This window comes from Maniola jurtina, chromosome 2, assembly GCF_905333055.1.
Source record: "Maniola jurtina chromosome 2, ilManJurt1.1, whole genome shotgun sequence".
Lineage (NCBI taxonomy): Eukaryota > Metazoa > Arthropoda > Insecta > Lepidoptera > Nymphalidae > Maniola > Maniola jurtina.
In genome coordinates, this window is record NC_060030.1 from 1,995,073 (window position 1) to 2,011,241 (window position 16,169).

General features: G+C 38.5%; 1 protein-coding gene across 2 annotated transcripts; it reads left to right on the forward strand.

Moving 5' to 3' along the window:
- Nucleotides 1-315: 315 nt before the first annotated feature.
- LOC123877293 (liver carboxylesterase 1F) lies at nt 316-15,876 on the forward strand. Of its 2 annotated transcripts, XM_045923919.1 has the most exons (15): nt 316-1,060; nt 1,552-1,701; nt 2,441-2,578; nt 3,136-3,282; nt 5,848-6,004; nt 6,191-6,402; nt 7,322-7,492; nt 8,028-8,229; nt 8,705-8,892; nt 9,283-9,575; nt 10,009-10,204; nt 10,516-10,631; nt 11,498-11,533; nt 12,322-12,472; nt 13,359-15,876. In XM_045923919.1, the coding sequence occupies exons 1-15, from the start codon at nt 752-754 to the stop codon at nt 13,536-13,538; spliced, it is 2,646 nt and encodes an 881-aa protein (XP_045779875.1). In that variant the 5' UTR covers nt 316-751; the 3' UTR covers nt 13,539-15,876. The 2 variants fall into 2 exon arrangements, with proteins under 2 accessions (XP_045779875.1, XP_045779878.1); XM_045923922.1 differs by lacking the exon at nt 11,498-11,533.
- Nucleotides 15,877-16,169: the final 293 nt, after the last annotated feature.

Genomic DNA, 16,169 nt, shown 5'->3' on the forward strand with positions numbered 1-16,169 from the left:
TATCATCACAGCTTTCGCAATCGATTTACAATTTTGCAGGTCAATGACCAGTTGAACCGTTCGGAAAGTTAAAGCAACTAAAGGAAAATATTTTTATCAATCGGATTTTATAAATCGCTAATTTGTGATCAAATTAACGTAAAATAGATAAAGTAATATTCTGAATAAATTATTATGATCAGTAATCATGGTCATAGCACAATTACGATATCTGAAATCTGAATATGACATAAAGCGCACACTTTATTTCAGAACGTCCCTATACAACAAAGTGTCAAACAGCAAACTTGTCATTTGTGACTAACTTCATGGCGATTTCGAAACCGAAACAACGAATACGAAAATTATAAAACAAATCTGTGATTAGTGATTACTGTGGGCGTTGCCACATTGTTTCTGATAATAATAATTCAATGAATTTTACAAAGATAACTCGCTAAGGCTTTCGCATCCTTTAGCAGTGTGCTAGATAGCAAGTATTTAATAGATAAGAGGTAAATGTGTCACACTTCATTTCGGTAAAAGTTATTGTCACAAACTTTTTAAAGTGTTTTTTCAATTTTAAGATTTTCGTTTAAAAGTTTCAATACATATGTATTTAGATGAGTTTAATTTATGTGGTTAGTGTTTTAACTTGTAGTTTAAGTCACCAGTGATTCAACAGAAGCGAAACCAAAATATACACAAGTAATATCAAATATGTGAATGAATCATTAAAAATTCTTATTAGACCGTAACTGATCCTGTGAAAATGTTTACAAAAGTGTTATTAACGTTATTTATATTATGTACAAATGTGAAATCTCAGTCAAATAAAGATCTTTACAATGGACAGTTTAACAATGATTACTATAATACCCAACCGCAAGACAAGCCTCGCGATACTAGGCTCCCTAAGCCAGGGGATAGTGACTACAGAACTTATGTGTATAATAACAGGAGGTACGGAACAGACCCGTCGAGATACAACCCATATAATCCTAACATAAACCAACCTGGTGGATTTCCATATAATCCGATTATTACAAATCCACTTGATGATCAGTTTAAATACAATACTGTGAGTATGACAAATTTTACATTTTACTACTTAATACCTCATTAGGCTATCCGTATCTTACAGAGCAAGTTAAATCATATGTCCCCATTATTACCATTAACATAATTTTCTAATAACAATTGTTAAACCAGAGAGTGTTAAACTGTGTCATCCTCTTAGTCAAGCTGGATCCAGAAAGATTTTCTTTAAATTTAAAAATAGATTAGCGCTTGGCTGCAATCAGACCTGCTGGCTAGTGATAATGCAGCCTAAGATGAAGTGCACTTCACTAGAAGATGCCTATTCACTCTAGACTTAAATGTACCCATATTTAAAGTGAAGAGGAAAACTGGTACAGGAAAAGTATTCCATATCCAAGCAGTTCAAATTAGAAATGAGAAACTATTAATATTATGTCACCATTATTATTTTATTAATTAAATTAATGAGTGATGCAGAGGTTAATATTTCTTCTTCTTCTTCTTTTGGACTTATTTCCTTTTCTTCAACAGAACAGAGACCCAAATAATCCTGATGCCTTATTTCCCGGAGTGTTGGGAGGCTGGAGGGAGGACCTGCAAGGGCGAGAGAGGAGGGACTCTCGACAGCTAAAGAGGGACATATTTGTTAACACTAACTTTGGACAGGTTCAGGGGTTCAAGGTAATAGTTTTAAGCTGGTGATTGATTTGTCACCTGCATTATTAGAACTTAGTGTTAAGGTGAAAGCGACGGGCCTGCCCGCGAAATTCAAATTTAATTTGGTTTTTCGCATTTTTAAACTAATACGACAACGTAGGCTTATGGCATTTTCAATTGCGACAATGGCAGTATCATCCTCACAGGTTTATATAAAAATCTTTACTTGAAAGAGTCCAGTTTAAGAAATTAATTCTAGTATCGACTAATGTGTCAGAATTAGTTGTTGAGATGATGATTAATTTCACATTCAAAACACATACTTAACAAACAAAAAGGACAATAGATTAATTATTATGTATACTGTGACCGAAATGCGAATGTTGAGTGTGTGGTGTGACAAGAATGGATAAGATAAAGAATGAATATGGGGAAGTTTGAAAGTAGCATCAGTGGTAGAAACGATGAGGGGTAATAGACTGGCATGGTATGGACATGTAATGCGGAGGGAAGAAAGTCATATCACTGGAAGAATTTTAAATATGCATGTGGAAGGAAAAAAGAGGAGAGGATGACCAAAGAAAAACTGGTGTGAAGGAGGGTATGTATTTGTTTGAAAGGAGAGATAAAGGAAACAAGATGTTGTGCTGACCCTGTCTGTATAATATAATATAGTGGATATAAGTCATAGCACCATTACTTGCAGTGTACTCTGTTAGCTTAATAACTACTAAATAAAATACTATCTAATGATACTTTTCAGGTATATTTATATGACAATCCAGACCCCTTATCTGGGTATAGACCCTGGCTAACACCAGTTGAAAGAATACAGGGAGAAGTTTCAGTATTTCTGGGTATACCGTATGCGCGACCACCTGTTCTTGAAGGGAGATTTAAGGTAAATACTAAATATAACTCGATCAACAAAAAATACAAATCTGCTATCTTAGATTTGAAAATGAACATTATTCCTAGTCATGTCTCCCAAAAACCACTATTATGCACATGTTAACACTAATATGCATATTTCTGCCATTTTCGCTGCCACCCTCAAATTAAAAATGGAAGTAATTATTGTAATCAGCATCTAGAAAATCCTATTTCCAAAAAAAAGAGTCTTTAAATCCTTAAAGTTAAAAGTCCTTAAATTGAAAAATGAAACCTCTTTCATAATCAGCACCTTGAAAAACTCTGGAATTACCCTCATAGGCATTCTTGGATACGAGGACATTGAAATATGTATAACATTTTTGTAATCAGCTTCCCAAAAAAGCAAACATGACACCCATTTGCATTTTCCAAAAAAGTGTTGCTGCCAGTTTTCTTCTTTTCTTCTCTATGGCTCTTTGTACTGCGGTTTTGTGGTACGCAATAATTCCACCAATGTAATTTTTTTAATTTATGTCATTGATATTACAAACTCACTGGCTGACACTGACATATGAATTGTTGCAGCCCCCGCGTCAGCACCCTGGCTGGCAATTAATGCAGGCGGTGGACTGGGGCCCGGCCTGCCCGCAGCCTGTGCGTTTCACGGGCGCCACTAAGGCCATCCGCGATATGGACGAGGACTGCCTCTACTTGAACATTTTCTCCCCCAATGTGAGTATTACAGTCCCCTTTATAGGTAACAGTACCCTGGCTGGCAACTAATGCAGGTGGTAGATTAGGCCCCGCCTGCCCGCAGCCCGTGCATTTCACGGGCGCCACCAAGGCCATCCGCGATATGGACGAGGACTGCCTCTACTTGAACATTTTCTCCCCCAATGTGAGTATTACAGTCCCCTGTATAGGTAACAGTACCCTGGCTGGCAATTAATGCTGGCGATGGACTAGGGCCCGGCCTGTCCGCAGCCCGTGCGTTTCACGGGCGCCACCAAGGCCATCCGCGATATGGACGAGGACTGCCTCTACTTGAACATTTTCTCCCCTAATGTGAGTATTACAGTCCCCTGTATAGGTAACAGTACCCTGGCTGGCAATTAATGCAGGCAATGCATTGGGGCCCAGCTTGCCTGCAGTTTATGTTTGTTGTTGAGCCAAAAAATAAATGCATCTTTATCCAATCTTTATCTTTAGTTCCCAATAAAATGAAACCTTGCACCTTTCAGTCATTTGCTTCACTGTGTCCTACAATTTAAAGGCTCTCTCTCTTTGTATATCATTGTCTCTCTCTCTCTTTCTCTCGCTTTCTTTCCACTCTCTCCCTTTCCCCTCCATTTCTCTTTCTCTCTCTGTAACTCTCTGTCTCTATCTCTTCAACGGAGATGACTCGTGAGTTAGGCTGCTTGGTTGAGAGATAAGAGCCTTGATTTTTACGTTAACTGTCCTGTTAACGTAAAAATCAAGGCTCTTATAATCACTGACACCCTCCTGAAAATCTCGAACCATGTCAGTTAAATCGTACTCCTATAGTTACAAAATTTCAATTTCTCTCGTTAGTATTGCAGTAATTAATTGAGGCATAAATGTCCTGCATTTAGAGTGGCCACACGCTGTTCGTCACGCGTGATTGGGCCATTGATGTCGCCGATGCAGTCGGGAGAGGCGGACTGCTCTTATTGGACCAATTAACTCTCGCTTGCCTCATTAATGACGCGATTCATACTTTAGTATCTGAGTACAGAAATAATATAATATCCTAAAGATCTTTTCATACGCCATGGTCTTTTGCCGCCTGAATTCATCCCTGAGACTCGTTTGATGTCGTCTGTTCATCTGATGGAGCGGTTTTCCAATGGTGAGGTCCCAAGATGCTAGGATGGCAACCTTGTACCGGAAAGCGCAGCGTTGGAAGAAGCCAATTATTTATTGTGGTATATTTGAATTTCTCTCGTCAGTATTGCAATAATTAATTGAGGCATAAATGTCCTGCAATTAGAGTGGCCGCACCTTGTTTGTCACTGACACTCTCCTGAAAATCTCGAGCCGTGTCAGTGAAATCGTATTGCTATAATTACAAAATTTCAATTTCACTCGTCAGTATTGCAGTAATTAATTAAGGCATAAATGTCCTGCAATTAGAGTGGCCGCACGCTGTTCGTCACGCGTGATTGGACCATTGATGTCGCCGATGCGGTCTGGAGCGGCGAACTACTCAAATTGGACCAATTAACTCTCGGCGTGCCTTATTAATGACGTGAATCATATTTTACTATGTGTGTATGAATTGGTACATATTTAAGCACCTGTTTCCATGGGAAGTTAGTTTATGATGCCCAAAAAAAGCGCGCTGAATTGAGAAACTCCTTTTTGGAAGTTGGTTAAATAGATAGTAAAGTGCATAAAAATGAAGATAATAATTAAATTAGTCTTATATTGAGGTCCAAAGGTAAATCTAAGATAGCTAAATCAAAGGTTTGTATTTGGCATATTTTTTTATTTAAGTTTAAAGTATAGGTACATTTTTTTAAGGGTGTATAAATATTTCTATCGCAAAAAGAGTCATCGTTTTTAAAAGAGCTGGGTACCTTGAATTACTTGTCCTTGCTTTACCATACCTACTATATACTTACCTACCTCCTGTATACCTATGAGTATTATACACTCCCTTGGCAATTTATTGTATTCATGTTAGTCTAGTATCTAGATCATACATTGTGCTGCAAATGAATCATGCGCCTACTACCTACTGTAAATATTATCAGATGAACTAGTTTAATTGTCCAATGATTAACCTTAAATCATGTTCCAAAGACTCAGAACGCAAGGTTTTAAAGGCAGAACGAGATTCATAAACTAACTTTATGAATTCATAACTCAATGCTGTTTATAAATGTATTTTTTTTTCAAGAATTCTTAAATCTTAACATAAATTAACTAGTTTATGCCCGCGACTTCGCATGGACTCCACAAATTTCAAACTACTACTTTGCCCTCTTAAGGGCTGAATTTTTAAAGATCCGTTCTTAGCGGATATCTACGTCATTAAAGCTATATCTGCATGCCAAATTTCAGCCCGATCCTTCTGTAGTTTTTTTATTACTCAGATACAAGTTAGCCCTTGACTGCAATCTCACCTGGTGGTAAGTGATGATCCAGTCTAAAATGAAAGCGGGCTAACCTGGAAGGGGTATGGCGGTTTTTCATTAAACCCATCGTACATCGTACTTCGTTTGAGCTGTATGTTTATAGATCAGTCAGTCAGTTTATCTTTTTTTTTTTCAGACCGAAGCAGGATCCACAGCGCAAAAATACCCCGTAATGGTGTACATACACGGTGGACAATTCGCTTCGGGTGCTTCCAATCTCTTTCCTGCTCATGTACTGGCCGCCTTCTACGATGTTGTGGTTGTCTCGTACAATTACAGACTTGGTGCTTTGGGTAAGACCCTAGTAGTGTGTATAAATAATATAATAATATAAATGTGCAGTATAAAAATATAATATACTAGCGGATAACTGGCGTGGCTACTATGCTTAAAAAAGAATGTGCCTAGCTTTAGTCTATTACCATCTTCACAGTATTGCCTTTCTAATGAAACCAATTGACCAATTTTTATTATACCAGGTTTCCTTTCCACGGGCGATGAGAACTCCCCAGGAAACTATGGAATCCTGGACCAGGCGATGGCTCTCCGCTGGATCCGGGATAACATCGCGCGGTTCAACGGTGACCCGGGATCAATCACCCTGTTCGGTCCCGGGGCAGGCGCCGCATCGGCCGGGCTACTTGCTGTTGCGCCACAGACCCGGGATATCGTTGCCAGGGTTATAGCACAGGTGAATTGCATCATCATCACCGGCTCACTACTGAGCACGGGTCTCCTCTCACTATGAGAAGGATTTGGCCATCACCCTGGCCAAGTATTGATTGGCAGACTTCACACACCTTTGAGAACATTATGGAGAACTCTCAGGCATAGGTTTCCTCACCATGTGGACCTTCATAGTTCAAGCAAGTGATATTTAAATTTTTTTAAACGCACATAACTGAAAAGTTAGGTGCGTGCTTGAATCGAAGCCCCGACCTCCCGAATAGGAGGCTGACGTTCTAACCACTAGGCTATCATGACATTAGTTCGCGCCAAACTTTTGACTTCCATTTTTGATGGCCGAAAAATATCTTTAGTTGTAGCTCTTATACTTAAACTTGTTTGCACAGTTACTTGTTATGTTGCTTGATAAGTTTCAAAATGTTTCAATTGATGAAATAAATTAATTGACGCATTCGCAGAAGTTCTTGTCCTTCAACTATATTTACTTTCTTATTTACAAAGTCTTATTCCATGAGATATATCTTATTCGGGGTATATTTATTGTTGTACGTTGTTTCAGGCTGAAATCTATACAGCGCACCATGACTTTACTCAAACTTAAGACACTAAAACGAGACAGCGTTATACCGCTGGCATAAATCTGTCTCATTTTAACTAAAACTTTTTTTTGTTTTAATTATTTAGACTAGCGCTTGGCTGCAATCAGACCTGCTAGCAAGTGATGATGCAGCCTAAGATGGAGTGCGCTTGCCTAGAAGTTGCTATTCACTCTTGACTTGAAGGTACCCATATTATAGGTGGAGGGGAAAACTGACGCCGGAAGGGTGTTCCATATCCTAGCGGTTAAGTCTAAGCAATGTTGAATTGCGCTATATCTATAGATTTCAACCGCAGTCTCAACTAATACCATAATGTCTTTTCAGAGTGGCTCAGCGTTAGCAGATTGGGCGATGATAGAGGATAAATACAGAGTACAGAACACATCTCTAGTGTTTGGGAGGCTGCTGGGGTGCCCAATAGATTCCTCGTGGAAACTGGTCAACTGTTTGCGACAAGGGAGGAGTTTCTATGAATTGGGGAATGCTGAATTTCAGGTAACATTCACTTATCTGTGAAAGTAAGCATTTTGATTACATAATTATTGGACCATTTAGGAAGTTTTGTTCTTTGATTGAAGACGATTTTTTTAAATTCAGATACAAGTTAGCCCTTGACTGCAATCTCACCTGGTGGTATGTGATGATGCAAAAGCGGGCCAACCTGGAAGGTTGGTTTCTACACGGCATCATACTGGAAAGCTTAATCGCTTGGCGGCACGGCTTTGCCGGTAGGGTGTTAACTAGCCACGGCCGGAGCTTCCCACCAGACCAGATCAGAATTTAGAAATTACAAAATTCTAAAACTCGCCGGGAATCGAACCCGGGACCTCCCCACTTATAAGACCACAGCGCTTACTATTCCACCAGGGAGGTCGTCAAAGTTCTACTAGAGTAGTACTAGAGTTATGTAAAGATAATTGAGTGCAAGCCCACCTATGTCGCTTGAATAACTAAAAAGATTTACAGATTTCTGTCTTTTATTCTAACGCCTTTGCCAACAAAGAGACCAACAAAAGTTTTTCGATTTCAGCCAAATGTAGGTTTCATACCATGGGGTCCAGTACTGGAAAACAACTTCACTTTCCCTGGGGACGAATGGTACGAGGGTTGGCGGGAGAGGGACTGGCATTTCCTCTCTACAATGCCTGAGGAGTTGGTGGCGCGGAGACAATTCAACCCTGCACTGCGGTATATGACCGGCGTCACTACTCAAGAAGCTGCTTATGTATTATGTAAGTATGATACTTACATTAAGTCATTATATAGTTACACAAAAACCTAAAAAAATACGACATGTTTTTTTTTGTATGGAATTCGAATGATTGCAATAGCATATAATATGAATTAAAGCGAGAAAATACGCCTGTTTTGTATAACTGCAATTTCAAAGCAAAAAGAGGGCCTTTCAGTGCCACACCACAGCGCGAAAAAGCAGCATGCAGCATATACAAAATAGATTAACCACAAGACGAAAATTTGCAGCCACGTTTACTGGTTGTTTTGAACATGTGCCAACCAATAAAACTTAATAAAATAGTATTATTATTAAAGCTTTATTTTTCTTACACATTAACAATTTTTCACAATTTTTGCTTTAGCTTGTTTTTAGTGTATGGTCCCTTGCAAGTAGCCTTTATCTTTTTCCAGACAAAATGGTATTAAAAGTTTAAAATTGCTATTTTGCTCTTATATTGTACTCTATTTCAGATACAAACGACTCCCTAGCGCCAGACTACATGATCTACGAGCGATGGTTCGACCAGAAAGTGCAAGAGTTCGTGCTCCGATACAACTACACGCTCAACCCTAGAGGAGTGTACGAAGCAATACGGTACATGTACACCTACCATCCCGAGCCGCACAACGTCAGCGCTATACGCGATCAGTACATACATGTGAGTATGAAAACTATGCAAGGTGTGTCTAAAGCTTATGAGAAATGTGGAGTGGCACAGGGGTGGCATTTAAGACCATTGCTATTAAAGTAATCATACGATAACTACAGTTGTGTGCACATAATTAAGAATGTCTACCTACTTCATGGTAAATAGTAACTGTAGAAAACAACTTGTTATAATTGTCATATAAAATTTAAGCCTCAATAGCTCAACGGTTATAGAAGTGGAGTGAAATCTGAAAGGTCGGCGGTTCAAACCCCACCCGTTGCAGTCTTGTTGTACCCACTCCTAGCACAAGCTTAACGCTTAGTTAGTTGGTTTTTTATTAAAAAAAAAAAACCATTCCTAACTTTTAACTATTTTAATAATTTTAATTTATTGTTACAGTTCCTATCAGACTTCCTCTACCGAGCGCCAACAGACAAAATGGTGAAACTTCTCCTCGAACAAAACGTCCCAGTCTACATGTACGTGCTCAACACGACTGTGGAAGCCTTCCAGTGGCCTCAGTGGCGACAGTACGCCCACGATACTGAGCATTTCTTCCTCGTCGGAGCGCCTTTTATGGACCAGGAGTTCTTTCCGAGGAGGCAAAGGATAGACCGACAAGCCTGGACCCCTAATGATCGAAATATGAGTCACTTCTTCATGAAGGCTTATGCTGACTTCGCGAGGTTTGGGTGAGTGTAAATTGTCATTATATTTTTTGGCATTTTCATTGCCAGGAATGGATGAGGAAGATTTATCCAGACAGGTGTCCAAAATAGTCTAGTTTTCTTAAACTCGAAATTTCTCTATCGCGATTCATCTGCGTACAGCGACATCTAGTTTGGACTTTGATGAAAACATTCTAAGGATAACCTAATTAAAAATTTAGTCACTTTTCAGATCTTCATGTCACTCAATCAGGTCTAAGCTTAGGTCAGGTACATCCATGCAAAAAATCACGCCGATGAATTGCTCCTCTGCAGCGTGATTGAAGGACAAACCACAAACAAACACATGTTCGCATTTATGATTGGTGTAGTGATTTGAGCAAATAAAACTGTTTTATCTTTAGCGCACACTGGCATGAGGGTGTAAAAAAAAATTTTCATTTTTTTTTTTTTTCAGAAATCCAACCCGTTCGCGCATCCTCGGCCTGCACTTCGAAATGGCACAAGCGGGACAACTCCGATATCTAAACCTCAATACAACATTCAACTCTAGTATCCAACTCAACTATAGACAGACTGAATTGGCCTTCTGGACGGTCTACCTACCCACTGTCATCGGTAGAATGCTGCCCACATACCGGCCTATCACTGAGGTAACGTACCCTTGATTTTTGGGGTTCCGTGCCTCCTGAGAAAAAACCAAGCGCGAGTCAGACTCGCGCACCGAGGGTGACCGTACTCAAGTACTTTTTAGATATTTTGCATGATATATCAAAAATTATTATGCATAAAAATAAATAGAAATCTGTTAGAATTCACAAAAAAAGGCCTTTCATATGATACCACACTTGAGGTGATACAGGGAATTCAAAGACCTGCATACTACAGAAGAAGAAATAAGAAGAAACAACACGATGAAATTGCCACCAACACCTGGTCTCATACATCAAATTTTTGCACCCAGTTCTGGTGGGAGCCTCAGCAGCCGCTACAGATCGCGTTCTGGTCGGTTTCCAGCGTCTGCATCATGCTCATAGTGTTACTCGTCGTCTTGTGTATGCTGTGGAGGAACGCCAAGAGGTAACCTTTTTATTTTCACTCATCATTGAGTTTTATTCCCAAAGAATTAACTGTATACCTAACATTCTTTGTAACAATAATAAAGACTGTGACTGAATGGCGTGGCCCAGTTGGGAAACGAAAGAGACCTAGGTAGACCTGTCGAAAGCTGGGAAAATGAAATCAAAGAAACGGGAGGCATAAATTGGAAAAAAAGGCCCTAGACAGGAAGACCTGGAGAAATCTGGAGGAGGCCTTTACTCAATGAGAGGTCCTTAATATTAAAATGAAAATTATTTTTTTTTGTCAACCAATTCTTTGTTTAGAAATTTATTAAGGATAAATATAAGGCTTTTTTATTTTATCTTTGTAACAATATCAGCAATATTATTTGTTTTAATGACGTTTTTACATCAGATACTGACCCGAAGATTTAACCAGATCAGTATTGTACAGCACTACCACTTTTATAAGTTACGTCGATGTACTTGCGCAGAAATCTATTTTTGAATGGCGTGAAAATATTTCAGCCAATCATAGCGCGCGTCCGTACGCTATTCGTTGTTGCCTACGCGCCATGTTTTGTACGCGAGAATTGTGAGAGATAGCACGGGTCTCTGTTGTTGCGTTTAAAATCTTAACCTCAAGCAATAAGGTCTGAATTTCATTGGCGTACATTTGGTTTTAGCTTATTTTGCAGATGTGACTTATAAAAGTGTTGGTGGAAAACTCATTTCGAGTCAGTAACTGAGCCAATATAAATACGGCTTAACAGATAGTATTTTAATATTAACCTTTAGTATAGTAAATAAACTACTAATGCTGGTTTAAGAGTGATCTTTGCATTAATAACTAAAAAAACTAACCTACAAATTGTTCTGAAACAGGGCGATACCTCCAAAGTGGAAAATGGTACCCACCACGTAGGTGAATTTATACTAACTTATTTATGACATGGGTTTAAATGCATGACAATTTCACTGCACTATTTAGTTACTTGCTTACATTCAATGCTTTTATTAACTTTTTAATTATTTTGCAAACACACAAAGTTAGCTTCTTAATAAAAATGGAGTAGAATTTTTCAGCAATCTTGTAATTTATTAAGGCTTTGGGTTTTTAGTGCTTTAATATATTTTTGTTTTAATTTTTATCTGCATTTTTGCGATCCAAGCTCTATATTGAGTCCTAAAAAGCAAACATTAATGAAAATTGCAGCAGTGAGGTTATTTTAGTCTGACTAAATATCTTTGTCTCTATCGGCCCATTGGTTTTTACAAGTTTTTACGTGATACAAGCACCATTCTTAAAGTTAATTTAACTGTGTAACTATTATACATGATTTAAACTCATCATTAAGGTGCTAAACGACTTACGGTATTTGACTGTGCAATGCGCAGTCATACGCCTCGTGTTTGAATTAGACTAGCTACTTTTTGCTTGCACTATACGTAACCAATAATATAACTCATTAAAATCCTTATCCATGCGAAAGTGTGTCTGTCTGTCTGTCTGTCTGCTACGTTTTCACGGCCCAACCGCTGAACCGATTTTAATGAAATTTGGTACAGACTTGGGATACATCCCGGGGAAGGATATAGGCTACTTTTTATTCCGGAAAATCAAAAAGTTCCTACGGAATTTAAAAAAATCTGAAATCCACGCGGGCGAAGCCGCGGGCATCGTCTAGTTGTAAATATATTCGTTACAGAGAAAACGACCGCTATTATAACGGCGACATATTCATGGTGCCGGAGATCGAGGACAGCGGCATTGACAACACCACGCGCTCCCGAGACAACATCTACGAGTACAGGGACGTGCCCGTCAAGAGGCCGCCTACGCCGCAAACGCTTAGAACGGTAACTTGGTTTGAGGGGAAAAAGTAAAAAAAAACCGGCCAAGTGAGAGTCAGACTCGCGCACTGAGGGTTCCGTACGCGGGTATTTTTTCAACATTTTGCACGATAAATCAAAAACGATTATGCAAAAAATAAATAAAAATCTGTTTTAGAATATACAGGTAAAGCCCTTTCATATGATATCCCGCTTGGTATAGTTATCTTACTTTGAAAATTGAACACATTTTAATTTTTTTTCTGTGATGGAACCACAAATTCGCGGTTTTCGGATTTTTTCATGTACTTGTGCTGTAAGACCTACCTACCTGCCAAATTTCATGATTCAAGGTCAACGGGAAGTACCCTATAGGTTTTCTTGACAGACACGACAGACGAACAGACAGACAAAGTGATCCTATAAAGGTTCCGTTTTCCCTTTTGAGGTACGGAACCCTAAAACAACATACCTTTTACAGAAAGTACTTGTGCCTTAGTAAAAACTAGTATCACATTCAACTAGGTCCATAGACAGGACATGAGACGTTTAGAGAACTTCCATTAAACTTATTTCAATTAAGGCTTAAACGGTGGCTAATAGAAAGGTGCTTCTACACAGTAGATGAATTTTTGACATTCAAAGAATAGTAGTTTAAATAAATGAATCTTTAATATGAATGACTCTGTAACTTAAATATGAATGACCTTGTACAAATTTTGCATGCCTGATTATGTAAGGTGAAACATTTCTACTAAACATTTAATAACACCTAACTGTAAACAAAAAATGTTTCTGCAAATAAAAATCTTGTATCTTGTATGACGTTTACACAATTACAAACACCACGTGGAATGGGAGGACGTTGTTCTTGTCTAGGGGTTCTTTAATTTTAAATTTTGTCTTGTTTCAGATAAGCCAACCCCAAACACTCCAATCGTCCCGAGCGCCGTCAGAAGCGTCCACAGAGTCGGCCATATCGCTGAAGGAGGGCGTGGTGTCCAGGACCCCCGACCCCCGCCTCCCCGCGCCGCTGCCGCGCGCGAGGTCCCGCACCACTCTAGTACACGGGGTGCCTCAGACCACTGTGTGATGAGTGACCTCCTCAGAGTAGTGTAACTCCCCACACACAGGGTCCTATCTTACATTTTCTAAGTGTATATCTTAAAATTAAAAATGTTCTTATTTTGAAATTAAAAAAGTAATCGATGAAAGCGCCACATTTTCCGTAAAATCAACTTTATAGCTAATTTTGCGAAATAGGTGCTTTTCTCATTGATCATTCAACTTGAAAAAAATAAAACAAACCACTTGAAATGAATATTTTTGACCACGAAGTTGAATGAGTATATCAGCGCAAATTCGATGAAATCAAATTCGGGTAAATACTAGTTCACGCTGTAATGCATTAGTTAAGTGGAATTTACATTACAAAATTAGTGGCACGAAATTAGTTTCACGACATTAATTTCACTATCAATTGCACATGTAAACGTCTAATTTCGTAATACATGCATCTGATTTCCTAATGCATGCATTACGAAATTAGATGTTCGTGATCGTGCCACTAATTTCGTAATGTGAATTCCGCTTAACTAATGCATTACAGCGTGAATTAGTATTTACCCGAATTTGATTTCATCGAATTTGCGCTGATATACTCATTCAACTTCGAGGTCAAAAATATTCATTTCAAGTGATTTGTTTTATTTTTTTCAAGTTGAATGATCAATGAGAAAAGCACCTATTTCGCAAAATTAGCTATAAATTTGATTTTTCGGAAAATGTGGCGCTTTCATCGATTGCATTTTTAATTTCAAAATAATTCACAAACCTCGTGATGAGGCATTATGATATAAAAAATATGAGATTACTGAAAGTTGCAGCTTTTTATAGACGTATTATTAGAACAGTAACTATTGTGTTCATATTGTATTGATAAGGTTTTATGACTTCGTATCTTTTGCAGCTATTTAGAATATATTGTTTTTATAAAGCATTCCATGTATAAATATTATATTAATACCACCGCTAGCGTACATAAGTAATGTTTAAATAATGTAATTTCAGGTACGTATAACTGAGTATGTTCCTGCTGTAGTGGAGGGGAGCGGGAGGGGTGTGATGACGTGACGCGCAAGCTCTGTGATTGGTCAACTTGTGGCAACTGTCTCCCTCCCGCACCGCTCCACCGCAGGAGTCTACTCAGTTATGCGCTATACCTATAGTGTAATGCTTTACCTCATATCCAATTTTGTGACAATGTTGCCATTATAGGCTTTAGACTGAACTGAGTAGTTTTTTATACAGCAAATATGTTAGCTGTAGACACATCACAGCATCATAGCTACATTGACCGCGACAGTCAAGTAAGCGATTGACGTATTAAGTGGAACGAACAACGCACAGGACAATTTGTTCGAAGCATGAAGCTATATTGCTATAATTGCGTTCTTAGCTAAGTTACCAAGAATTTTGGTTGTTCTAACAGTAATAATATTAAGTAGGAATACAGTTTATCCATCAAACAGGTCTACATTGCGTTTATGATGATTTTTATTTAACTACTGAAAAACTACGTTTTAAGCCCTGTATATTATGTTTGAACTTTTTTTGTTTCCTAGTAACTCAAACAGCCTTTTATACAGTACCCGGCAGGAAATATTGTACATCCTTTAGAAAGAGATAACGGTTTCGTAGAGCGTTGACTCTGTCGTTGAGGCCGACAAAACATCACATAAGTATGAGTGACAGAGACAACGCTCTACAAAGCTGAAATTTCCTTCTAAAGGTCGATGTGTAATATTCCTTGTCGGCTACTGTATAGTTCGCGGCAGGTCAAGATGGCAATCGGGGTAAGAGGCGAGGGTGATGTTGAATAAATTTTGACGCTACGGTAAATCCAACTTGGTGCAAATAACAACATAAATTGGAGACAATTGTATGACATTTCACTCAATTCCCCGCAAGCCGCTCTGTACATTTGTTTCTGAACTGTAGGATTGCCAAGCTATACTGATGACTTATTTCATCAAATAAGAACGCTAGGAAGAGTTGCAATAATTAATTTCGCAATCGTTTGCTTCGCTTATAGAAAAGCTTAAGTATTTATAAATATATCGTACAACGGCGTATATTACGTCATAATATTATAAGGATTTTGTAGGTTAACATGTTTTGTAGGATTTTTATAACGAAAAATGTGATTTGTATTCACCGCGACTTGGTATCCAGCACAGTAGGATCAGCGCAGACCGGCCAGTGAAGTGTTCGAGCATATTTATTACCGATATTTAAATATCAACCTCATTCAATCCATACTAATATTAATTATAAATGCGAAAGTGTCTGTCTGTCTGCTACGTTTTCACGGCCCAACCGCTGAACCGATTTTAATGGGTACAGACATGGGATACATCCCGGGGAAGGACATAGGCTATTTTTAATCCCGGAAAATCAAAGAGTTCCTATGGGATTTTAAAAACCGAAATCCACGCGGGCGAAGCCGCGGGCATCCTCTAGTTAAAAATATCATATTGTTGCTTGACAGACATGACAGACAGACAGACAAGACAGACAACAAAGTGATCCTATGAGGATTCCTTTTTCCTGTTGTGGTACGGAACCCTAAAAATAAAGTAAACAGCAATTTATAGTGGTTAATTTAATGGTGGTATCATAATGGTTAGTTTAATTTCGGCCGTTAAAACTTCTTACAAATCTA